Source organism: Mya arenaria, chromosome 2 (genome assembly GCF_026914265.1).
Source record: "Mya arenaria isolate MELC-2E11 chromosome 2, ASM2691426v1".
NCBI classification, from domain to species: Eukaryota; Metazoa; Mollusca; class Bivalvia; order Myida; family Myidae; genus Mya; species Mya arenaria.
This window is the reverse complement of record NC_069123.1, coordinates 385,701-411,576: the sequence shown is the minus strand read 5'-3', so window position 1 is coordinate 411,576 and position 25,876 is coordinate 385,701. Positions and strand designations below refer to the sequence as shown.

The 25,876-nt window shown below is 35.3% G+C and overlaps 2 protein-coding genes across 4 annotated transcripts in view; both read right to left on the bottom strand.

Moving 5' to 3' along the window:
- Nucleotides 1–1,346: 1,346 nt before the first annotated feature.
- LOC128207166 (helicase with zinc finger domain 2-like) lies at nt 1,347–24,174 on the bottom strand. Of its 3 annotated transcripts, none has more exons than XM_052909947.1 (14): nt 24,094–24,174; nt 22,592–22,800; nt 20,526–21,730; nt 19,284–19,392; nt 18,590–18,775; nt 11,582–11,667; nt 10,622–10,882; nt 9,996–10,210; nt 9,205–9,381; nt 8,756–8,968; nt 8,055–8,276; nt 7,256–7,409; nt 6,452–6,619; nt 1,347–5,887 (listed from the first exon to the last, which is right to left on the bottom strand). In XM_052909947.1, the coding sequence occupies exons 6-14, from the start codon at nt 11,664–11,666 to the stop codon at nt 5,775–5,777; spliced, it is 1,608 nt and encodes a 535-aa protein (XP_052765907.1). In that variant the 5' UTR covers nt 11,667; nt 18,590–18,775; nt 19,284–19,392; nt 20,526–21,730; nt 22,592–22,800; nt 24,094–24,174; the 3' UTR covers nt 1,347–5,774. The 3 variants fall into 3 exon arrangements, with proteins under 3 accessions (XP_052765907.1, XP_052765923.1, XP_052765916.1); XM_052909963.1 differs by having other exon boundaries at nt 22,759–22,800; nt 24,094–24,156; XM_052909956.1 differs by lacking the exon at nt 24,094–24,174 and having other exon boundaries at nt 20,526–20,614; nt 21,623–21,730.
- The window catches only part of LOC128204686 (up-regulator of cell proliferation-like), a 38,986-nt gene continuing 31,666 nt past the window's right edge, over nt 18,557–25,876 (bottom strand). The window contains exons 5-6 of the mRNA XM_052906088.1: nt 19,284–19,392; nt 18,557–18,775 (exon numbers count right to left, since the gene is read on the bottom strand). Of these exons, the coding sequence (XP_052762048.1) occupies nt 18,557–18,775; nt 19,284–19,392 (328 nt within the window). The remainder of the gene's footprint in view (nt 18,776–19,283; nt 19,393–25,876) is intronic.

Genomic DNA, 25,876 nt, shown 5'->3' with positions numbered 1-25,876 from the left:
TTATGTTTTATCACTTTTACAGATTGGGGTTATTTTTCCATTTATAACTGGTGCAGAAGATGCTGAAAATGCATTTTTTGTTAACGTGAAATGTATGCGAATATAAACGATCAAAATCGAATTCTTTCAGGATCCATTGGGGAATCTACCAAAAATACCATTTATTCCTAATGGAAATGCTTAGAGTTGATAGTTTTTGAAATACCTGAAATGAGAAAGGTTAGTTATAAAAGTTCTATGTTTTTTATGCTCAACTATTGAAAAGGAGCATATAGTCTAATAGTATTACCCTCAGATATGCTTCACTGGGAATCCTTAGTGTAACGGGATCTACCAAGAGAATGTCTCACCGACTTGTGCAGTTCTTTTACAACCATATTTAATAAGTAGAAATTATAACTTTCAAAGATGTTTTTATTAACTAATTGGCCAATTAGGTCCAGGGCAAGGCCTTTTTTTATCAATTTTAGAAAAAAACCTTCCATAAATGAATGACCACTCATGCAATATTCTCTATTTTAGTTGGTACTAGTATCAAAAAGGTGTCCGGTTCATACTAACGGTTATAAGGCTACGATTGACAACTATTTTCAAATCGCTACGATACTTAACATAACGTGAACACATTCGTAACGGCATCAGCGTGAATCGGGGTGCATCTTGCTTGATACTGGTGAATCAGGAATAGCAACGACATCTCTGAACTGTTCAACAGTGTCGTGGTGCTGCTACGATTTGCTACGTTATTTTGAAACCGTAGTCTTATCTTAGAATAGTTATTAATCTGGTTAGTTTTGATGAACCTAAATTTTCCAACAAACGAATTCGTGCGAATTCCTCACATGTGTGTGAACAATAAAGCGTATTCCTATTTAATATGTGTGTGAAAAATTCATGCGATATTTAAATTAAAATTGACCTTCAATTTTAACTACAAAATAGTGGTGTTGTGTGTTTTGTAACACGAAGGTTAGCAAAAACAAAAAACTTTTAAAAACTTAACCAGACACTTACTTACATTAACTATTTAGAAAGGAAACAAGCACATGTATTCTGCTCACCCTCTCAACAAAATTAAGGTAATCAAGCATTTATTTTAGCCTCAACAAATCGAAACAATGTCAAAGGTCAAGGTGGTCATCATTGCCTTGTTTGTTATCAAAATTAATCAACCTTTTAATATACCATTTTTAGAAGGCGCGTTTTTTCCCTCTTTACAAACTAAATAGCAGGCTATATAGGAATCCCTCTACAGTAAGTCGGGACATATCCCAGCATACACTTAAGTATCAATGATATTAGTGTAAATGTTTATTAAAGGAATGTAACTAATTAAACAATAAAAGTCTAGAAGAGAACCGATTTATTCACGCATACAAATTTTATTTAACTACAACAGTGAATAGCACTGACACACACAACAAGCAATCAAGAGTAGGTGAAAATAGGATTAAAATACTACATTCAATAACAGTTTTTTTAATAATAAAAAGTATGCTATAATGATTTGAGATATACATGTTTGTTTGAAATACAAGCAAAATAGCATCTGATTAATTCAATTAATTATTTCAGATTTTCACAATAATTACGATTAATTTCTAAATGACATTTTTTTCAATACTATACTCAATTGCACCTGTCGTTAATTGATAAATAGTTTGTTGTTAAGATATGAGACATATCCTTGAAATACAGCAAAATTGCATCTGTTAATTCAAGTAATTAATTCATATTCTCACAATGATATACATTTTAGGAATCATTGTCATCCTTGAATCATTTGGATACAAAATAAACATTTTATTTCTGAACATAAATGATATCAAATTATGCAAGTCATAAATATGCAGGTCATAAACATACCAACACGATATTTCTCTGATTTTATCATTTCTTCTTCCCTCTAATTATTTCTAAAATTTAAAAAAATAAATCTTTATCTACATGTATATGGCCGAAAAAAGATTCATTTAAAAAATGAACTACAATGTTTTCTGAAAATTAAACTATATTTCATACCAAACAGATGTTGGTATTGGTTTAGCAGAGATAAATATGCAATGTAAGAAGTAAGAGTTAGATGACATGAAGTAAATTCTTAATGATTAAGAATGGGCAAAGTGATCGTGTATTCCAAGAATATTTAAGTCATTGTTTCAAAGATTTATCTAAACATCCTGCATATATCAATCATGTTAAACAAATTAAAGATACTCTTTGTAACAAAGTTTGAGTTTTTAGACTACCAGTATGGTCAAAACATAAGGTTAAGATTAAAATAAAGGTCATCCCTTATAATGATTAAAAATGATTTTTTTAAAGTTGTCTTAAGGTGAGATTTTCCTGATATAAATGAGCCAAGACCTGTATTGAAGTACAAAAATTAAATTTAACAAAACAAATCTACAGAACATTCTGATATTATGAAATTTGCCATTTTAGCCACAATCATTATGCCACACTCCAGGGCAGACTTTGGTAATCATTACCATAATGATTAGGATTTAAATTACAGACGACAATATTTAAACAGCAAACTACTCGAAAAAAATATAAATGGATTTAAATAACATTATTGTCAAACTAGTGAAAATTATTCTCAGTAATTAATTAACATAATGAGTTACATTTAATATGTGTCTTTGGACTGTTTAGTCTTTAAGGAGTAAACATTTAATCATCGATACCAGGGAATATAACATGAATATTCAACATGGCCATTAATCAAGTTAGCAAGTAAATGTACAATATTAAAGAAAAAATGAAAAGAATAACATTTTATGAAAGATCATGACATTAAGCTATTAAGACGTTACTCTTATACTAATAAATTTATTTTTAAGTTGATTCCAATTATACAAAACACATTAAGAGTGAAAACTGGGAGGAGGATTAAAGGTGAAAAAGACATGTAATAATATAAAAATTAAATACAAAGTTTATGTATATTTTAATTTATCTAGAATAAGCAAACATGTAAATTTTATTTGGCTGTGATGTTATTTTTAATTTTAATAATGACAGGTTATTTGTTATCATGATTACAAAAAGCTGTATTTTATAATCAGTAGAACCCAATTCACATGTTCAGGCAATATCCGGAATATATTGTCAGATAACAACTGTAACATCCTAAATACATATTCAGGTTACATCCTAATTAAATGAACCTGTATGTATTAAAATCCTTACATAACACAATTTTATACAAACATACTAAATATACTTAATATAAAGCTATAATGTATCAATTTAACATATATAACAATACAGGTATACTAGGCTGTACTCACAAACAGTATATATAAACAATACATACTGGCGTTGGCATGACGATGAAATATAATCAAATAATCCTTTTCATGGACTTTTATGATTTTTATGGTGTTTGATAATAACACCATGTATCTTAAAACTGGTGAAATGAATGTACAAAAAATGATCCATATTTTAAATTTATTCTTCGTCTTTCAATATGTTAAGCTAATTTTGAAATTTATAAGGATATGCTTGTTGAAATAAATGTTAATGACACTATCAATATTTAGTATGAAAATTCCCTTTCTATTATTTCGGATTAGAAGATAGATTTTGAATACTGGTTATGAAATTAGTCTGATTATTCAACACTTATACAAAATGTACATAGTCCTTCATACAGACATACATACTTGTATATACATAACGAAGGTTCAAAGCAGAAAGATTTACATGCATCTTTATTTAACATTATATAAAACTTTTCCACTGCCAGCCTTCATTTAATACAAAAAAAATCAAACCCACAAAATACATATTACAGTCCGCCATGCCCAAGTTCATATGTTTGTCACAAACACAAATCATATATGTCCAAAGCAGCAAATTAAGATAATTTTAAGATAACATTATCACATAAGTACTGCAGACTTGCATTTGTTTCTCTATTAACAAGCATACTATTAGTTCCCATTCACAGTTTTTTTGGGCAGACTATGCAAAAAATCATAATTCTAGCTTCCTATTCAAATACACTAAAATGAGATTTAAAGTTTATTCCACCTACAGTTCATCGCCATAACAAGTAACTCCTACTTTTTAACATGGGTAGTTACAAAAGTGATGTATTCAGCCAGCAGTTTGTGAGTACAGCCCAGGGTCAACAATAACACCACTATTCTTCATAAGTTGTTACATAGTTATAAACATAGATATTTACATGAATAATATAAAAGCATACAAACCGCGAGATTATATAGCGAAAACCTTCTATTTGCTTCTGTATTGAATGTCACTTACAAACTTTTCGCTTTAATCCCCTCAAAATAGGCAACAAACTAAATGACAGATTTCCCATCCATCATTTTCATCAACATTCAATTATTTCATCATTATCAATATTTGCAAATCATTAAAAAGCAACAACACCAAATGTTAACTAAGTCACAAAAACATATTTCAATATACATGTAATAAAGAGGCCATTTTCATATCAGACATATTCTACTTCATAATCACCAACCATTCATAGTCTTTAAATACACATTATAATGTAACCTTCGATAATAGCAATCAAATATAGCGATTATGTACAATATAATGTACATACAAATGTAAAAACTGACTTCCAATCAAGATGCATATCACACATTACTGATCTATATTGACAATAAACAGTGAAAGTATATTAAAATTAAAATTTTCTATGAAATACATACAACTAAAATTCAAGGCAATACGAAATTCATTCTATGTTAGGTGGCATTGGACCAGTAGGTTTTCAGCCATTTGACCATTAAATAAGACATAAATAACAGCTTGAAACTGACCTCAAATAAACATATTAAGGATCTGACAACAATAAAAATTAATCAAGGAAAATATAATTTACTTTGAAAGGTCATCATTAATAATATTCAACATAAAACACAAATCACATGCTTAACCCTTGTTGTAAACATGTATCTAAGAAACTAAATATGTTAAGGCGCTTTTTTTTTAAAACTGATGTTAAAGATAGGATTAACTTGTTACAGCTTAAATTAGAACATGCAACAAGTATACTGTTATTTGACAGTGACGTAATGGAATGGCGATGCTCATTAACTTGTCTTACTTGAGTAACTGACAAAGCCAAACATTCATGTATTATTTTTATCAGTCTAGATACATGTGGGTGAGACTCGTTATTACAATTTCACTGTAAGCAAATGAACAAAAATAATCTAAACAATTCATTGCAGTTTGTATGACCAGCTAAAATCAAATTAGTACTGGTACACATATCTAGTCAGTTTGTATGACCAGCTAAAATCAAATTAGTACTGGTAAACATATCTAGTCAGTTTGTATGACCAGCTAAATCAAATTAGTATGGGTACACATATTTTATCAATGTTATTAATTATAAAATTGCAAATATACATCTTGTTTGGAATTCAGAAAACATTACATCTAAGTTACATTTAAATTTTAAACAAAGGTATAAATATAATAAAATTACATATGTTTTATAATAAATCCCTCACCAAATAAGCACAAATAAACATAACATAGAAATATATATTATATAGCCTCAAACGTCAACACCATTACAATTGTTATTTCCAGAAATAAATCCCTCACCAAATAAGATCAGACAAACTTTAAATAGCAATATATATTATATAGCCTCAAACGTATACACCATAATGATCATAATTTCCGGAAACATGCCAAAATGTATATACAGTCCTATATGAGAAGATAACTCCGTTTTTGTTCTTATTTCATATCCCAGTTATGCCCCTTAATTACATGGACATAGCCTTGAGAAATTGACCAGCGGTAACCAGTCTGCTACTATGACTGTATTCTGTCAGGAGTCGATTCCACAACTTGTCACATCTTAGCAAATTCTCGTTGCCTGCAATTAAAGGAAACATTTATTTTAACAAACATGTAAGATAGAAAGAAAGATTGTTTGTTTTAGTGTCAGATCATTTTTGGTGTTCATGCCGTGAAATATATTGCTATATAACATTGATACAATTTTTCTTTTTATCATAAGCTTAAAATTGGAATTAAAGGTCATTTGAATTCAGTTCGGAAATGATGTCATTGAAATTATGTCTCTAAGTGTACCATGTTTAATTTGAATCATGGCTAAAGTAAAAGTTTTTGCATGCTGATGACTACAACACCAAGACCATGACAATACCTCAACGCTTTTTTTCAAATAAACACAAGTTAAACAAAAAGCACAAGTGAGAAACGCATACAATTCATATTTTCAGAAACTCACATGACGGTTATATTTGTTTACTTTTGGGACATGATCAACTGCAAGATAACAAATTTAGGCACCCCCCAAATTAATTGATTTTGTTTCATACTATCTTTCTTTTTTCTTTGTACTCCAAAGACAACAGCTGTTTCTGTAAAATGAATATCTTTTCTCTTTTTAAAAAAAAAACAGAAGACATCCTACCAACAATGACAAGCCCTTTCCTAGCCCTGGACAATGTTGAAATGACCTGTCCATGGTCAGTAAGGACCCCAAGCTTCTCATTCAGCCATTTCTGTGTCGGGAACTGCTCTATGTTCATAGCAGGCAGGCTGTGTATGGTACTGAACAGCACATAGTCAAACTCCAGACCTGAAATCAGACAACACAGTCAAATATAAACATGTACACAGCACTCATGGGTGCCAACACTCATGTCCCTCTAATGCACCAGTCAATTTGTGACCATGCCCCCACCCCACCCCCAGGTCCGGGGGTATATCGGGGATAGCGGGGGAAATGGGACATGTTTTTACCTTCAAAGAGGCCCTGCAGTGCCGAGAACTGTGTTGGGGTTTTTTTTAGCCGAAAATAGCGGGGAAAGGGGGGGGGGCCGTGGTTACAATTGACTGACTGGTAGTGCAGCATAAGTTGATCAAATATAATAGCATAATTCAACAATAATTTAAATTATTTAAATAATCTATCATGTTCATACATGCCATTATTCTGTAGGCAAAAACTTACCTTTTTTTCATTGAATATCATAACAGTAAAACCGTCTACCATGTTTATTATCAAATCCTTATAATTATGTCACAAGAGCTTATGCCTTCTGCCTACCATCTTGACAGTGACCTGCATTTTACAATCTTGTAACATAAGGCTTTGTCAGTGCATACCTTCTGTTTCATGCACGGTAAAGCACAGTATATTACACCCAGTCGGTAGTTACCTTGTGTTTCATACAGGATAAAGTATGGTATATTACACAGGGATGGTGCTTACCTTGTATTTCATGCAGGGTAAAGCACGGTATGTTACACCCGGTCACTGCTAACTTATCCTTCACCACCTTACACTGAGCGCGGCTCGGACAAACAATACCAACACTAGTCATGGCAACATTGTACGTCCTCACCAGGGAAACTGCCACCTGAACCTTAGAACCATAAAGTTGTTACTATCTAAGATTTGTCCGAGCTCATTTTGTCATGAAAATACAAACAAATATTTAGATACAGTGCACAAGCAAGAAACATACTTTATTTTCAAATAATCTTATAAGTTACAAATTAGCCTTGAAACATGCCTAATGAAACAATCACTTACAACTTAATGTATGTCTCATATCAGTTATGTTTACTCAAAGTGCAATATACCTTGAAAAGTTTACCCATACATCCCATACAGTTACCTATCACTCATATATCCACCTTTTAACCCTGTTCACAGGCATAACATATGAACAGAAACATTTACACATATATCGAATTGATAATCATATTGCTATATGCTTATATAGATACATTGCTACATGTAGTCTTATTAATGAGAAATTCATAGGACACCAAATCACCCTAATATGAATATTCATAACTGTTATGTAGCCTGGTTCATTACTGAAAATTCTACAGGACTGCGCACCACACTGATATAAATATAACTGTAGAACTGATAGGAAGATTTACTAGGCACATGATGACAGGAGTGTATTTAATTTTTTCTTTTGATAAACAAATTAGGTAATTACCAAAGGCAGTCATAATATGATTAAGTGTCACATTATAAAGGGTTAGAGACATACCACAAAGTCAGCCTGTTCCAAGTTAACACATTTTTGTTCCGCAGGGGCACCGACAACATTCATTGGTAGGTTTTGCTCCTGTCTATCTAGTTGACAGAATGCCACAGGCTTATTACGACCCCCTGGCCAGTTTAGCACGGACGGTTGACGCTGGGCGATTGACCCACACAGGAGGCGATTGTCGTAACAGAAGCGGGACGGGAAGTCTACGATACCTTCATGCTGTAACGGAAATCTCAATCATAAGATGACATCTTAACAGAGTCTCGCCGGATCCTTATATGAATAAAAGGTGTATATGTACATTCAACATAAGAATAACAAATTTATCTTGGTAAACTTGCATAATAATATGACAAAGTTAATGATTTTGAAGAATTGTTTTAATAAATATTTTTGCATAGCAAGAGTTAAAATATTTGACATTTAAAATCGGAATCTTATGGAATGGCCAACAATATCCCACTTGGTGTGTTTTGTTTGTGGTCACAAAGCCCCACAAGTGGGTTTTCAGCGGGCACTCCGGTTTCCCCCACAACATAAGACCACACTCTCGCGCAACATTGTGCCAATGAGAGTGACTTTGTATAAGTTATCATTACTTTTTTTTTCACAATCGTTGTAAAATATACACTGTTAAAACTAATATACCAATTGAAATTGGGTTGTGGGCAAAACTAATTTACTAACAAACTACCCACCACTCTGTACTGTATGTTTAGGTACACAGCCGTTGACAGGTAAGATCTCATTATGGACTGGCCCAGTCCCAATTGTCTAGCCACGTCGTTCACAACAGTGGGACCGGCCTGGTTTATATCGCCTATCAGAGTGACCTGCTTTACGTCCCCGTAAATCGAGAGGGGGACCAGTACTTCTGGTTCTGTACCAGTGTTTGTGTCATCGACAATTATCTGAAAAAGAAAATGATGCTCACATGATGGTTTATTATTAACTTCTGACCCACATTTCACAAACAATCTTAATACCTTAAAACACAATAAAACTGTTCAATTTGTTTTGGTTTGGTATAGTTGGGATGAACCTAACTTTCATGAGCAGCCATGGAAGATGCTAAAAATCTTTTATATAATATACAAGGTATAAAAAAAAACTTTAGCAATTTGATCTTTTGTCTGAAATTACTTACCTGTTGTACATTAGCAACGGACGAGATTTTCAGCTGAGCGGAAGTTGTGCATGTACACAGTATAATCTCAGCCTCGGCCAGTACTGCAGACTCTGCACGGGAAACAAGCTGTATATAATCCTCAAATTGGTCATCTGCAATGTCGTCTGGGTACAGTGAGAACAGACCTTCATACTCCTGAAAGTTAAAAAAAACAAAACTTACAATAGTAATGTGAAATCGTCATAATTCTAGTGATTGCTTAAATCACTGCAGTAAATGTACAAAAATGATGACATTTGCCAAAATTAAGAACATTTGAATTATTTTCCAAGAATAAAATAAATTAAGACTTCTTAAAGCACAGATTGAATGTTTTGAAAACTTTTTTATTCTTCGTCTTGGAACCAGCCATTTTTTTGGCGAAAAATCCATGGAAAGCAGTTATAAGACTGCGCACAAAAAAAAGATCACAGATTTTTATATTCTAGTTTAAAAATTGATGTTTTATGCATTTTTTTTAAACTGTTAGTAATGGTTTAAGCCATAAAAAAAATATTTTCGAATGGAAATATTAAAATCTACTATCTGATTTTTTGTCAGCAATCTTATGTCATAGATTTGCAGATATTTACGCAAAAACTTGCTCTTTCCAAGACAAAAAAAAAAAGTTGTAAAAATGGCATTTCTGTGAGAGTGCAGCTTTAAAAAAACCAAACTTGTTTCTGTCAAATTACTTTCAACAAATTATTTGCTCAAAATGCAGCTCAAGCAAGCGAAAAGTTTCAGCACAAAGAAACATTCTCACTTACTTTAAGCCTTTTGCAGTAGGGAGAATTACTTCCCCTAATGAGTTCATACAGAGACAGGGAAGAGTAGTGGTTCTTGATTTGACTGATTTCCTGGTCAGCAAATGTACTTGTAGATCGGGATACAACCCTTGGGGGGGGATGGAGGACCCTCTCCACATCGGGGCTGTAAACCCGCACAACACGCGGAGAGCTGCTGTTCAGAGACATGAAGTAACCTGTAATCAAGGTAAGTCCAAATGAATGGTACATTTTTTATTCATAAAGTAATATTGAAAGTTGTTTTTTTTAAGTCTTTTATTAACACTTCTGCTTCCAGTAAATATGACAATGATCTTACTTTGCAAAAGTAAACAGTAAAGAGACTTTCTCAAGTGTGTTCAGGTAAGAAGAATATTTTATATGTTTGTGTTTGAAGGTGGATAAAAAACTAATGAACAATAGTAAGTTGTAGTCTAAAGTTAAAAAAAAAGATTAATTGTTCATAAATATTTTGAAAAGGTTGCAGCATAGGCATTAGTTTTCTGATTAGTGTTATCTACGCAATTAACCGTTGAATGATTTTAAGCTTGAAATTACAAAATTCTGTTCATATGACTATTTCGTTGTTTTTGCAGTTTTAAACTCACCATTAACCAAATCAACCCCAGCCTCGGTAGGGGCACACACCAGCACTTGAAGCCTGCCCCTGGCCTGGAGAGCCTGATTTCTTTGGGCAAACATGTAGCCCAGTTTGGCGGCCATCATGGATTTCCCGGAGCCCACGCATCCCTGAATCACACACAGGGGCTGGGCAAGGGCGTGCTTAAGGGCTTCTTCTTGCTGTTGATTTGGAACATGAAGGATTTGTCTCGATGACTGCATTAGCTGGTCTACATCAGCGTATTGAGCTGAAATTAAAACATTTGATTATGTATTGAAATAAAACATAGATATTCATTGAAGCTAGAGCTATCATCACTAGTAAATTTTGAATGGAAAAAAATGCACAAAAACTACGACAGAAGCATGTGTTATAAGCAATGTAATACATTAGCAAGAAAGATTCAATGCTTTGTACACAAAGATGTCAATTTCAAGTAAATTTTTGACAATTTTCTTTTTTACTTGAAATTGTAACATTTAGTGTCATGCCCCTTTAAGGGTATTGCTTGATTGCTCATATGTAAAATAAATGACTGGAATAAAATTATTTGAAAAAATATTGCAGTTTGTAACTTTATTCTTTATTTCAAATGAAAAAAGGTAGTGAAATGACCAATTTTGTTTCAAGGCCAAAAAAGCTTGTTTGTAATATTTTTGGTAGGAGATTTACATATTCTGAAATGATAAAGATACAAAAATAACATGGGATCACCAGGCTTCCAAAATTCACTTAAATTGTTTATCAGATTAATCTTAAAACCGAAGCAAAATATATATTTACCAAGGTTTGTCAATACTAATTTAAATGTGGTCTCAAATATTTCAAACCTCAAACAAAAGGCCAAAAACCAAAAAAAGTTGAGAACAAAGACCTTGTGAAATAAAATCATTTTATAATACCGGAAGTAGAAAAACCAGATAACAATTATTCACTCTGAACTTACGGGCCACACTTGGAGTCTGCCTTAGGGCAACATCTGTAGCTAGTTGTGAAGCATTTTCAAGATTCTTTAGTCCATACATCACCATCCTGTTCAGAAAAGAAATTTGATTAGAAATACATTAGTTAAGTTTTTGCTCGACTTCACTTTCATTCCAATTAAAGCACCATTTCCACTAAATGCAAGTCTTAAGATAGAAACATAATTACTGCTTCAATTCTTATATGCACATGAATGATGAACAGCGCTTTTATTTCCCAGTGCTCTGACAGTAAAATCTACCAGTAATACCATTTACCGTAAATGACTGGGTATAAGACGATAGGGGGTATTAGACGCAGGGAAAAAAATCGGTGAAAAATCCGAGGAAAAAACTTTTAATCTATGTTTTTGGTTAAAAGACGCATAGAAAAAATGTCAAAATCGTCCGGCATTTTCAGCCACCATGTTTGTTGACAGTGACAAAAAAATGTTTTTTCGTAAAAATGGCGATGGTTATCTTTAAAACCATACAACCATACTGTCGAGAATGAAAAGTTATGTTATGCAAAAAATATTTTGACAGTGCCCAAATTTGCTTTTTTATATGTAAGTTTGATTATTGTTTAATTCAATTTATTATTTAAAATAATATTGAATACCGTAATTCACAAGAGGTCGGACACCATAAATTAATTATTTTTTTTCACTCTCCGAATACATAGAAAATTATCATTTTTACATTTTATTTACATGTTTGTTTAACCTGCCTTTTTTCTTCATGTTTGCTTTTTACCACTTATTAATTTATCCGTAGTAATCAATTGTCATAAACTTATTTATTACGCCTATAAGTGTAAATCCTTCATGAAGTTAATTAAAACACCATTTTATCCATGCACTGAACTGAATAAACACATTCTATCGGCTTCAGATCAAAGAGTCACACTGTGTGACGTCACATAACTTACAGTTATACCCACGAGGATCTCGTGGAGAGCATGGACATTGCTATGCAGGATTAATGTATAACTGTACGATTATTGCTTCATATAGTCTATAAGTGTGGTACAAGTTTGAAAGCTTATTGGCAGATCGTTTTACAAACATGCCATGTCGATGTTTTCTTAATCCCTTGATTGCCCTTGTTGTTTGTTTAATCCTCAAATAAATATATCACACTTCCTTTTCAACAGGCAATAAATCGTTTAGGATGGGTAGTAACTAATTAAATTGTCACAGTGGTGTATACGGTTAGGTAATCTAGCCAGGCAGTGTAAAGATAAAAATCAATAATCTTCGTCTGTGAAACTTGGTAACTATGAAAGTTATGATTGATGTCCTTTGGGTGTCCGAAAATTAGGTACGCAAAATAAATTATTTTGGGAAATAATTATGGGTGTCCAAATATTTAGAGTGTCCGAACTCTTAGGTGAATTACGGTAACTTTAATCGAAAAATATTTTTGTTGAAATTATAAACGTCTTACGATATACCGTATCCCGATCTTCAACTGCCGTTTTAACCCTTATATACTCGATCAATATGACGCGAGTAACATCCCTTTCTACATAAATCTAAACAAACTCTCGGCTTGAAATTGACCTCAGAAAAAAAGTTCAAAAAATTGTTACTGGGTATTATACGCAGGCATTTTTTTGCATCAAAATCTGAGGGAAAAAAGTGCGTCTAATACCCAGTCATTTACGGTAACCCAAATTGGGCTCCTGTTTCGTTCACTGTTCAAAGGCGGTTGTCCCAAAATGTATTTGTAAAGATATTTTGATGGTTGTTTAGTCTGTCTGTGTTGTTTTGTGACGTATGTGTGTTTCTGGCTGAGTGTTTGCTCAGCCTTTACAATGGGCCTTAAAGCAAGTTTAAATATTGAGCTACTGGACTTGTAGTTTCCATTGCATTTCTTAAATCAGTCTTTAATCAATAATAAATTCCTATGATTCAAGTTATTTGAAGCAGTTTGAGGTTCTTTTCAAAGGTATTTTTCCCATAACTATGCTGAGAATGAAAATGGAAAGTACAACGCGAGCCATGAAGTCAATATTTAAGAGTGAAAATTTCAGCTCAATGTGAATCAAGTGTTGCAAACTATATACAAACAAATGACTTGCAAAATGAAATAAACATTGCCTTAACTGACCGATAATAATATTTATTTCGAAATATTCTGTATATTAGAACTAAAACTACTAACAAGAGGGCCAAATGGCCCTGAATCGCTCACCTGTCATATATTGCACATTCTTCCATTATATACAAATATTGAAAACCTAAGCCTATGAACACGGGGCTTGGCCAATTTTGACCCCAGGGCTAAAGTTTGAACAATCTTAATAGTGGTCCGATAAACGATGCTTCATACCAAATATCTAAGGCCTTCGCCTTTTAGTTTCGGAGAAGAAGATTTTTTAAGTTTTCATCATATACATATATAAGGAAACCCATGACCGCCCGGGTGGGGCCATTTTTTGACCCCAGGGCCAAAGATTGAACAATATTGGTACAAGTCAACAAGATGATATATCATGCCAAGTATCTAAGCTCTTGTCACTACTTGATTTTACGTGTGTATCTATATATGTATATTTGTTATTAATTGTTGTATGTGGCCCATATTGAAAATTGGTATGTGTACTAAATATGTTATCCAGTTTACATTAAGACATTACTTGTCTTTGTGAGTTCGGAGAAGATTTTTTAAGTTTTCACTATAACACATATAGAGAAAACCCATCAGCCCCAGGGTGTGGCCAATTTTGACCCCAGGGCCATCATTTGAACAAACTTTGTAGAGGTCCACTAGACGATGAATCATGCCAAATATCTAAGCTCTAAGCAACGTAAGTTCAGAGGAGATGATTTTTGAAGTTTTCACTATAAACATAAAGAGAAAACCCATGACCCCCCAAGGGGGCGGAGCCAATTTTGACCCCAAGGCCATAATTTGAACAATCTTTGTAGAGGTCCACTAGACGATGAATCATGCCAAATATCTAAGCTCTAGGCCAAGGAAGTTCAGAGGAGAAGATTTTTGAAGTTTTAACTATAAACATATAGAGAATACCCTAACCCCCCGGGGCGGGGCCAATTTTGACCCCAAGGCCATAATTTGAACAATCTTTGTAGAGGTCCACTAGACGATGAATCATGCCAAATATCTAAGCTCTAGTCCAAGTAAGTTCAGAGGAGATTTTTGATTTTTTTTACTATAAACATATAGAGAAAACCCATGACCCCCCAGGGGCGGGGCCAATTTTGACCCCAGGGCCATAATTTGAACAATCTTTGTAGAGGTCCACTAGATGATGAATCATGCCAAATATCTAAGCTGTAGTCCAAGTAAGTTAAGAGGAGAAGATTTTTGAAGTTTTAACTATAAACATATCAAGTATACCCATGACCCCCCGGGGCGTGGCCAATTTTGACCCCAAGGCCATAATTTGAACAATCTTTGTAGAGGTCCACTAGACGATGAATCATGCCAAATATCTAAGCTCTAGTCCAAGTAAGTTCAAAGGAGAAGATTTTTGAAGTTTTAACTATAAACATATCAAGTATACCCATGACCCCCCGGGGCGGGGCCAATTTTGACCCCAAGGCCATAATTTGAACAATCTTTGTAAAGGTCCACTAGACGATGAATCATGCCAAATATCTAAGCTCTAGTCCAAGTAAGTTCAAAGGAGAAGATTTTTGAAGTTTTCACTATAAACATATAGAGAAAACCCATGACACCGGGGCGGGGCCAATTTTGACCCAAGGGCCATAATTTGAACAAACTTTGTAGAGGTCCACTAGACGATGAATCATGCCAAATATCTAAGCTCTAGTCTAAGTAAGTTCAGAGGAGAAGATTTTTGAAGTTTTAACTATAAACATATCAAGTATACCCATGACCCCCCGGGGCGGGGCCAATTTTGACCCCAAGGCCATAATTTGAACAACCTTTGTAGAGGTCCACTAGACGATGAATCATGCCAAATATCTAAGCTCTAGTCCAAGTAAGTTCAAAGGAGAAGATTTTTGAAGTTTTAACTATAAACATATCAAGTATACCCATGACCCCCCGGGGCGGGGCCAATTTTGACCCCAAGGCCATAATTTGAACAATCTTTGTAGAGGTCCACTAGACGATGAATCATGCCAAATATCTAAGCTCTAGTCCAAGTAAGTTCAAAGGAGAAGATTTTTGAAGTTTTCACTATAACATATAGAGAAAACCCATGACCCCGGGGCGGGGTCAATTTTGACCCCAAGGCCATAATTTGAACAATCTATGTAAAGGTCTACTAGACAATGAATCATGCCAAATATCTAAGCTCTAGTCCAGGTAAGTTCAGAGGAGAGGATTTTTTGAAGTTTTAACTCTAAACATATAGAGAAAATCCATGACCCCCCGGGGCGGGGCCAATTTTGACCCAAGGGCCATAATTTGAACAAACTTTGTAGAGGTCCACTAGACGATGAATCATGCCAAATATCTAAGCTCTAATCCAAGTAAGTTCAGAGGAGAAGATTTTTTAAGTTTTAACTCTAAACATATAGAGAAAACCCATGACTCCCCGGGGCGGGGCCAATTTTGACCCCAGGGCCATAATTTGAACAATCTTTGTAGAGGTCCACTAGACGATGAATCATGCCAAATATCTAAGCTCTAGGCCAAGGAAGTTCAGAGAAGAAGATTTTTGAAGTTTTCACTATAAACATATAGAGAAAACCCATGACCCCCCCGGGGCGGGGCCAATTTTGACCCCAAGGCCATAATTTGAACAATCTTTGTAAAGGTCCACTAGACGATGAATCATGCCAAATATCTAAGCTCTAGTCCAAGTAAGTTCAAAGGAGAAGATTTTTGAAGTTTTAACTATAAACATATCAAGTATACCCATGACCCCCCGGGGCGGGGCCAATTTTGACCCCAAGGCCATAATTTGAACAATCTTTGTAAAGGTCCACTAGACGATGAATCATGCCAAATATCTAAGCTCTAGTCCAAGTAAGTTCAAAGGAGAAGATTTTTGAAGTTTTCACTATAAACATATAGAGAAAACCCATGACACCGGGGCGGGGCCAATTTTGACCCAAGGGCCATAATTTGAACAAACTTTGTAGAGGTCCACTAGACGATGAATCATGCCAAATATCTAAGCTCTAGTCTAAGTAAGTTCAGAGGAGAAGATTTTTGAAGTTTTAACTATAAACATATCAAGTATACCCATGACCCCCCGGGGCGGGGCCAATTTTGACCCCAAGGCCATAATTTGAACAACCTTTGTAGAGGTCCACTAGACGATGAATCATGCCAAATATCTAAGCTCTAGTCCAAGTAAGTTCAAAGGAGAAGATTTTTGAAGTTTTAACTATAAACATATCAAGTATACCCATGACCCCCCGGGGCGGGGCCAATTTTGACCCCAAGGCCATAATTTGAACAATCTTTGTAGAGGTCCACTAGACGATGAATCATGCCAAATATCTAAGCTCTAGTCCAAGTAAGTTCAAAGGAGAAGATTTTTGAAGTTTTCACTATAACATATAGAGAAAACCCATGACCCCGGGGCGGGGTCAATTTTGACCCCAAGGCCATAATTTGAACAATCTATGTAAAGGTCTACTAGACAATGAATCATGCCAAATATCTAAGCTCTAGTCCAGGTAAGTTCAGAGGAGAGGATTTTTTGAAGTTTTAACTCTAAACATATAGAGAAAATCCATGACCCCCCGGGGCGGGGCCAATTTTGACCCAAGGGCCATAATTTGAACAAACTTTGTAGAGGTCCACTAGACGATGAATCATGCCAAATATCTAAGCTCTAATCCAAGTAAGTTCAGAGGAGAAGATTTTTTAAGTTTTAACTCTAAACATATAGAGAAAACCCATGACTCCCCGGGGCGGGGCCAATTTTGACCCCAGGGCCATAATTTGAACAATCTTTGTAGAGGTCCACTAGACGATGAATCATGCCAAATATCTAAGCTCTAGGCCAAGGAAGTTCAGAGAAGAAGATTTTTGAAGTTTTCACTATAAACATATAGAGAAAACCCATGACCCCCCCGGGGCGGGGCCAATTTTGACCCCAAGGCCATAATTTGAACAATCTTTGTAAAGGTCCACTAGACGATGAATCATGCCAAATATCTAAGCTCTAGGCCAAGTAAGTTCAGAGGAGAAGATTTTTTAAGTTTTCACTATAAACATATAGAGAAAACCCATGACCCCCCGGGGCGGGGCCAATTTTGACCCAAGGGCCATAATTTGAACAAACTTTGTAGAGGTCCACTAGACGATGAACCATGCCAAATATCTAAGCTCTAGGCCAAGTAAGTTCAGAGGAGAAGATTTTTTAAGGTTTTCACTATAAACATAAAGAGAAAACCCATGACCCCCCGGGGCGGGGCCAATTTTGACCCCAGGGCCATAATTTAAACAAACTTTGTAGAGGTCCACTAGACGATGAATCATGCTAAATATCTAAGCTCTAGGCCAAGTAAGTTCAGAGGAGAAGATTTTTTAAGTTTTCACTATAAACATATGGAGAAAACCCATGACCCCCCGGGGCGGGGCCAATTTTGACCCCAGGGCCATAATTTGAACAATCTTGGTAGAGGACCATTTGGTGATCCTACCTACCATATATCAACGGCCTAAGCCTTGTGGTTTGGGAGAAGAAGATTTTTAAAGTTTTTCCTTTTGTTTGCCATGGCAACCAGAGTTCTGCATGGAATTGAATCTTTGAACAACTTTGATAGAAGACCACCCAAGGAACATCTCTATGAAGTTTTATTAATATTGGCCCAGCGGTTAAGGAGGAGATGTCTTTTAAGTAAATTGTTGACGGACGCCGCACGACGCACGCCGCACGACGGACGCCGGACAAAAGGCGATCACAAAAGCTCACCATGTCACAAAGTGACAGGTGAGCTAAAAATATAAATTCGAAACTTTGATCATGGGATACAAGTGTTGACAAGATGACCCCATTTTTATGTAAACGTCGGGTAAAATAAAATCTCTACCTCAGAAAACACAATCTTGAAGAACCTCTCTAGCAGCGGATTTCGTTTCTTCTGTGTAAACGCCTGCATGTAGATGTGTTTTTCCTTTGTTTCATGGCAGTCCACAACATCTTCATGATCAGTAACGGCCTGTTTCAGGGACTGTATAAACTCTCGACGCTGGCTCTCATTTGTCATTTGGATGACCTAGAACATTAAAAAGGTGAACTCTTGTCATGAATTTACCGTTCAAGACAAAGTCATTTAACAGTTAATTCGGCACAATACAGATGCAGATCCAGCATGTGACGTTTCCTTACTTTGGGAACACTCAAAGAACTTCTGGCTCTAAACTTGGCAAGGCAGGAAAAAGTGACCTCCACCATGAAAACATTTGTTATTCTAGTCTAAAATGGTACATGTTGGTGTAATTTATGCATACTTTTTCTACCATATTGACACGAAATGTTCACTTGAATCCGCTAGTGCAATAAGCAAGCCGTATTTCCTTTCCTTTTCATATTAACCAGTGTTACTTCATATCAATCTGCCGCGCAATATTCAACTGCAACTGCAAGTCCGAAGCACACATCATTTAACAACCATATAAAATCTTAACTAGTGTTACTTTGCGACTTCCGGAGCGAAGCTTACACCAGTTTTAAACCATATCAAAGAAATATTTTAGATTGAATGTTTCAATATGGTTACTCACAAAGTCATATTCCTTGGGTATGCGGATCATGACAACATTACGTTTCTTGTTATCACTTAACAAACAGTGGACATGCTTCAGATGAAGTTTATGGAACGGATCAGCTTTCCTGGAAAAATATACATCTTAAAAATAACACATCAACATAAATATTGCATAGCAATCGTATTAATGAGCACAAATTGTAAACAAATGTCAAGTACCTGTGTTTGGCTTAGTTCATTTATCAACTTTTAACCCTCACCCTCACTAACATTGGAAGGGTAAGGAAAGCTGAAGCCAGACAGCAAGGAAAACACATTATCTAGAACTGATTGCGTCGATGATTGGCAGCCAGACACCAAGGAAAACACATTATCTAGAACTGATTGCGCCAATGACTGGCAGCCAGACACCAAGGAAAACACATTATCTAGAACTGATTGCGCCAATGACTGGCAGCCAGACAGCAAGGAAAACACATTATCTAGAACTGATTGCGCCAATGACTGGCAGCCAGACACCAAGGAAAACACATTATCTAGAACTGATTGCGCCAATGACTGGCAGCCAGACACCAAGGAAAACACATTATCTAGAACTGATTGCGCCAATGACTGGCAGCCAGACACCAAGGAAAACACATTATCTAGAACTGATTGCGTTGATGACTGGCAGCCAGACAGCAAGGAAAACACATTATCTAGAACGAACTGATTGCGTTGATGCCATCTGAAACGCAATGCTAAACCGAAATTTACATAGTAAATGTTAACTAATATAACTTGTTTCTGCTTTCAGAATTCAACTTTAAGTAAGGGCAAACTATCATCTTTCATTATTGCAATAATTATTCAAACCACTAGCGAGAATTACCACTAGCCAATGAGATGATTTAAATGACTTTTATAACTTTATGAAAACAACTAATTATGAGACTCTAAGTAAGTTGTCTTTCTATGTATATCATCTTCTTTTAGAAATTAACAATTAAAAGGAAACACTCATGTTTGGATGTATGCTTAAATTCCTTTTTGTTTTACACAAATTGTATATTATTTGTTTTATTATGTATGTCACGTACTTTGGGCCGGTGGCCTTTGATTACTTAAAGACTTGACTTGACTTGACTTAACTTGACTTGAGTGATTCATATCAGCCTCTAACTGTCTTCACAATCGAACTAAACTAAAAAGTATAAACTAACTGAGGATCGAGGCCTAACAGGAATACGGACAACCACACGACAAAATATCCACCTACCTTTCAAATTGATGACCTCCAGCTTACGCTTGGGACGGACCCGCACGATGACCAACCTGCTCTCCTCCATGCCTTGCCACTCTGTTCCTCTATGTTGAGACAATGCACCCGTGTTAAACAATCAGATTTAAATCATATCCTGAATATATATCCTAAGTTTCCGATCAACTTGCAAAGAATATGTTATTGTTGCTAACTTTTTAATTAGTATGGTTCCAATCTACATGATTAAACATTTTACACACCATCCTTTTTGTATCAATTATTTTGGACAATACAGGGTCAATGTGTGACTTGCTTTTGAGAACTTTGACGTTACGCCCATAAAAACGCTACAACCGTATCAAATAATAAGATTTAATTTATAACCTAATTATTTATGTTGTGTGAAAGTACCAATGCTAAGTTACCGATTTCCTCGCAACATTCGCTTATTTGTGCCAAAAGTTTAATGATTGTGCTTACAATCTAAATAATAAAATACTTTACAGACTAGCAGTTTGTATAAATCAATTTTGATAATACAGAGTCAAAGGGTGACTTGCTCCACGAATATTAAACATGTCGTAGTTTATAAACATTTTTAGCAACTGTCTTCTTTAAATTCTCCGATAACCTTAAATTTCATTTCAGAAGTGAAAATAGAGAATAATGAAATATATACTTTAATATATCATATCCGAAATCGTAATTGAGAAAACCAATTTTCAGACGAGCACAGCTGATGCCATGATGATTTTCAATATAAGTTTGGCACTCCATGAATATTATAACTGCAGGAAGTCACAAAATCAAACTTTGTTGCTTCGTGAACAACGGAATCTTCACAAAAACCTTGCGAGATGATTTTCAGCTTTGCAACATGGTCGTTTATAATCTATAAGTAAGAAAACTAGAGCCAATCTGGACTTAAAATGCTGACGATGCATGTACAAACATCTCCTGTAGCTAATGACACTTTGACCATTCAATCCAATGATGCTCAGAAATAGCCCAGACAAGTGAAACAATAAAAATGGATGAAGCAGTGACTTTATGCTTCACAAATTCTTCATGGAGCATCATTAACATATAACTGATTATTAATAAAATGATACTCTTCTTAGTCCAGAGTCCCTAGAGCTGCTAAGCCATCACACACACTGCAATGCCACAGGCTGGTTGTCGGTCACTGGTCACACACCTGGAGATGCCACCAGTTTTACCTGTTTATATAAAGAATAAAATTATGCAAATCCTGTTGAACATGCAATTATAAAACATATTATTAAACATTATGAAAAATGAACAAGGGCCATAACTCAAAAACTGTTAAGTAACAGTTATTGGCCTGGCCATACATCTGCATAATGTGTCTGGCTCCACAAAAGTGGACAAAGTTTCATTGGAATATTCTGAATGTTTTCCGGCTATGGCCAACAGGTTAAATGAGGTTTCCAGCGGTGACAACACCAAGCTATGAAAAAAACTTGATTTTACATCAAAACACAGACAAGGTTTCAAGAGTTAAAAACCCATGAGCTGGATTGGTTATAATATTAACCTTGTGCATGGGTAAAACCAGCCACCTGGTAGCTCAATCATTCTAGTGCCATGCTAGAAGTCTCACTACTATTCCAGCAGTGTGTCAGCTCTGCTCCTATCATACTTTTATGTATTGCTACTGAATAAAGAGGGGCTGGCCATGACAAGTTCAACTAAATGGGAGACGTGAATAATAAACCACAGTGAGTGAAAAGGACATTTATTCAATGTCAAAATTAAATAATAAATATGAGTTTGACATCCTCGTAACATATTATTCACGACTAGCATATTGGGCGTCCAAACAACCGCCATAAGTCACTCAGTAACAACACCACGCCCATTTATCATCTGTTTTATTTTCAACATATTTTGACAATGACACAAGGCCGTGACAATTCCTTGATTTTTCATCAAAACACAAACATGTCCAGAATAAAGGGACGAGTAACTGGACCGGCTTTAAATGTTAACAGAGTGCGTGGGTTAAAACCAGTGGGTTAAAACCAGAGTGTGTGGGTTACAACCAGCCAGCCGGGTACCTCAATCGCTCAAGGGCTGTGCTAGAAGCCACACAAGTGTTTTGGCTCTGTTGTGTGTTGGTAAGAACCAGCCGCCTGGTTAGCTCAGTTTGCAAGAATGTCTTGCTAGTGTTCTGGATGTCATGGGTTCAAGCCCCACACCGGGCACACTTATCCTTAAAGTTTACTTTCATGGTGGCAGCGGTCAATGGCAGTAGTGCTTCCATCAGCTGAAAAGATAAATGACAGGGTTCGAATTTAACTTTGAGGAGCACTAGCAAAATTTTGCGAGTGCATTTTGAGGCAACTCGCAAAATGACAAATCAACTTGCAATTTTATTATTTGCTTTATTCCCTTATAATATTGTCTAATTAAAGTAGAAATTAACACCTAAGACATATTATGAATATTAAAAAGTATCAATCTTGAGTGACTCGACTACTAGAACTTGTTGATGGCTTATTCTATTTGGGGGGTATGGAAAGACTCGTCTTATGCTCGCAGCTTTTTGATAACAAAGCTGTCCAATATTTTGACATTGTTCACTTTGTATATTTACCCATGCCATCCGGTAATTTAATACCCATTCGACAAGCACGCTACAGATTTTATTAAGTCTCTAAGTATTAAAAACAATAAAATAATAAATTTAAAATAAAAAAGCAACAGTAAATGTAGCGTGGATACTAAATGGACCATGAAATATATCGATCAACGAAGTCTATTCATTTTGACAGTTGGGCGGAAATATATTCAAAGGATGATGGGGTTTACATATATAGTGCGCGAAAGCGCTAAATTTAGCCAATGATTGAGCTAGGTGATTACATCATTCGTATTTACTTTGTATTATGCACGCCTCAGAGCATCCCGGAAAGATTCGAGATAAAACTCGGCCTTTTCTGTATTTGTTCTATTTTTGAAAACCTACTAGAGCCTGACTCCGTACTGTCTTCTTTATACCGGCAGTGTAAACATGCCACTTATAGGCTGTTTACACTCGACTACATAGTGGAATTAAGTTCATGTTTATTCTACTTTCCTTTTAACATTTTGTGGTCTAGAAAAAGCCACTCGCAGAATTTTGCGAGCTTGAATAAAAGTCACTCGCAATTTCCAAATGTCGCTGGCATTTTGCGAGTATGCGAGTCTAAATTCGAACCCTGAATGAGGGGAGGAGTGTAGTGTGTGTGGGTATGCATAAATGCATAAGAACCAGCCAACCGGTAAGCTCAGTTGGTTAGAGCATTGTGCTAGTGTTCCTGTGGTCTTGGGTTCGAGCCCCTCACTGACCCACTTCTCCTTCCAAGTTTACTTTAACTCTGCTCAAATCACACTCTCGTCACAGCGTAGGCGAGTCCTAGGGAGCCACAAAAGGAAACGGCCCCTGGTCTACAAAATGTACATGTACACCTGATCGGGGGTGACACAACAACACTTTTATTTCTTAGGCTTTGGAGCTCAAGTTACGCCAGCTCCCTGAGAACAGACGGACGACTGCACCAAAAACGAGAACACCTACCGTATAATGTATATTTAAAAGTGGTATTATACGGAAATATTCGTCACATGCCGTCACGAACAAGCATTGACTATTTCTAACAAGGGGACGTAACTATTGAGTTTTCGATAGAGGTCAAACGGCTACCAGACAAATCGGCCCCTTACCAAATCGGCCCCTAGCTCAAACGGTTACCTTTTCGGCCCCTTACCAAATCGTCCCCATCCCGTAGACGTTTCGGCCCCTGATTACCGAGACGTTTCGGCCCTCATTTATATTTTATTTTTTCATTTCTAAATATAAGTAAAAAACATGTAATTTCATTTTTTTTATTTTGATAGACAAAGCGGAAAACGGAATAGAGTTGAAAAAAAAAACTTCATTTTTTTTAAAAATAATCTTTAAATATTATACATAACTATGTTGCTAATATTATGTATAATGACATGTCCATTGTCTAACATCAGTCTTGACCAAACACCTATCGCCCGCCGTAGATGGCACCAACATTTTTCAGGAACTCCTCGCAGGTGACCTGATCGATATTAAGGTATAATATGAAAAGGTAATGATTTCGGTGTTATACATACCGCAAGGTACATACAACACAAAAGAAACAAGAATATGTACATCGCGTATGTCCTAAGGATCTACAGAATTATGTTTAAACACTACCGTTTTTGATACAATAAACATAACAAAGAAACAAAGCAAAGAATTTATACTAGGGAATCACAAGTCAGACACGCGTGTAATCAGGAATGATTGCAAAATAAAAACCACGAAAGCCAGTCCAGTGTCAATGACAACAGCTTTGACGGTACGTGCATTTTAATCTAAATTACATGAGTTATGGGAGTACTTAGCGGTAAACATAGCCATACCTGGATAGTGTTATACATTTATATTTATACGTTTTTTTGTGTCTATAAAACATATTACTTGCACCTACCTGATTCTTGAATCAACTGTAAATAACATTAAAAAATTAAAGACAATTATTGATTCACACGTCTTTGAATGTCTTTTTCACACCCACAACACTTACCGTTTGCCTTGTAAAGAACGCATGGTTCAAAGACACATTTTCTTTGAAGTCTTTAATGATCAATTAATAATTATAACAAATAAACTTTCTTAGATTTTCTAACATTTTATATTAAAAATCAGGGTTAATAGTTATTTAGATTTTAATTATATTTTTTATATCAGTCATATCAATGTTTTTCATGCATATTTGTCTATTTGTAAATTTAAAGATGTTATTTACAACTTATTTACAGATCTCATTTACATTTATAAGACGACCTACAATGTTTTTCTTTATACTCAAGATAAAAATAAAATAAAATTAAGGGGCCGAAATGTCTCTGTTAAAAATCACTAAGGGGCCGAAACGTCTCGAGTCATTTTAATTAAGGGGACGAAATGGCAGGGCCGAAACGTCTTAGGGGCCGATTTGGTAGTAGGCCGATTTGGTAAGGGGCCGATTTGTCTTGCTCCCGGTCAAACTATACTAAGTCTCCAAACGTCTTTTGTAATTCATCTACGCAGTGATTTCCCATAGCAAGAAACAAAAACCTGTCATGTTTTTTTTAGAAAATTTAATCTAAACTAGTTTAAATTAGTTAAAACACATGTAGGAACTAGTTTTAAAAGCTTGTGAAGGCAGCTATATTATACCATTTTGAATATTTATCTGGCGGAAAAGCTTGTCCATGTGTACAGGCCGAAACACATCACATTCTCTAAACGTTATGAATAAGGGGAACTATTTTTGGTCAAAATATTGCACATTCTAATT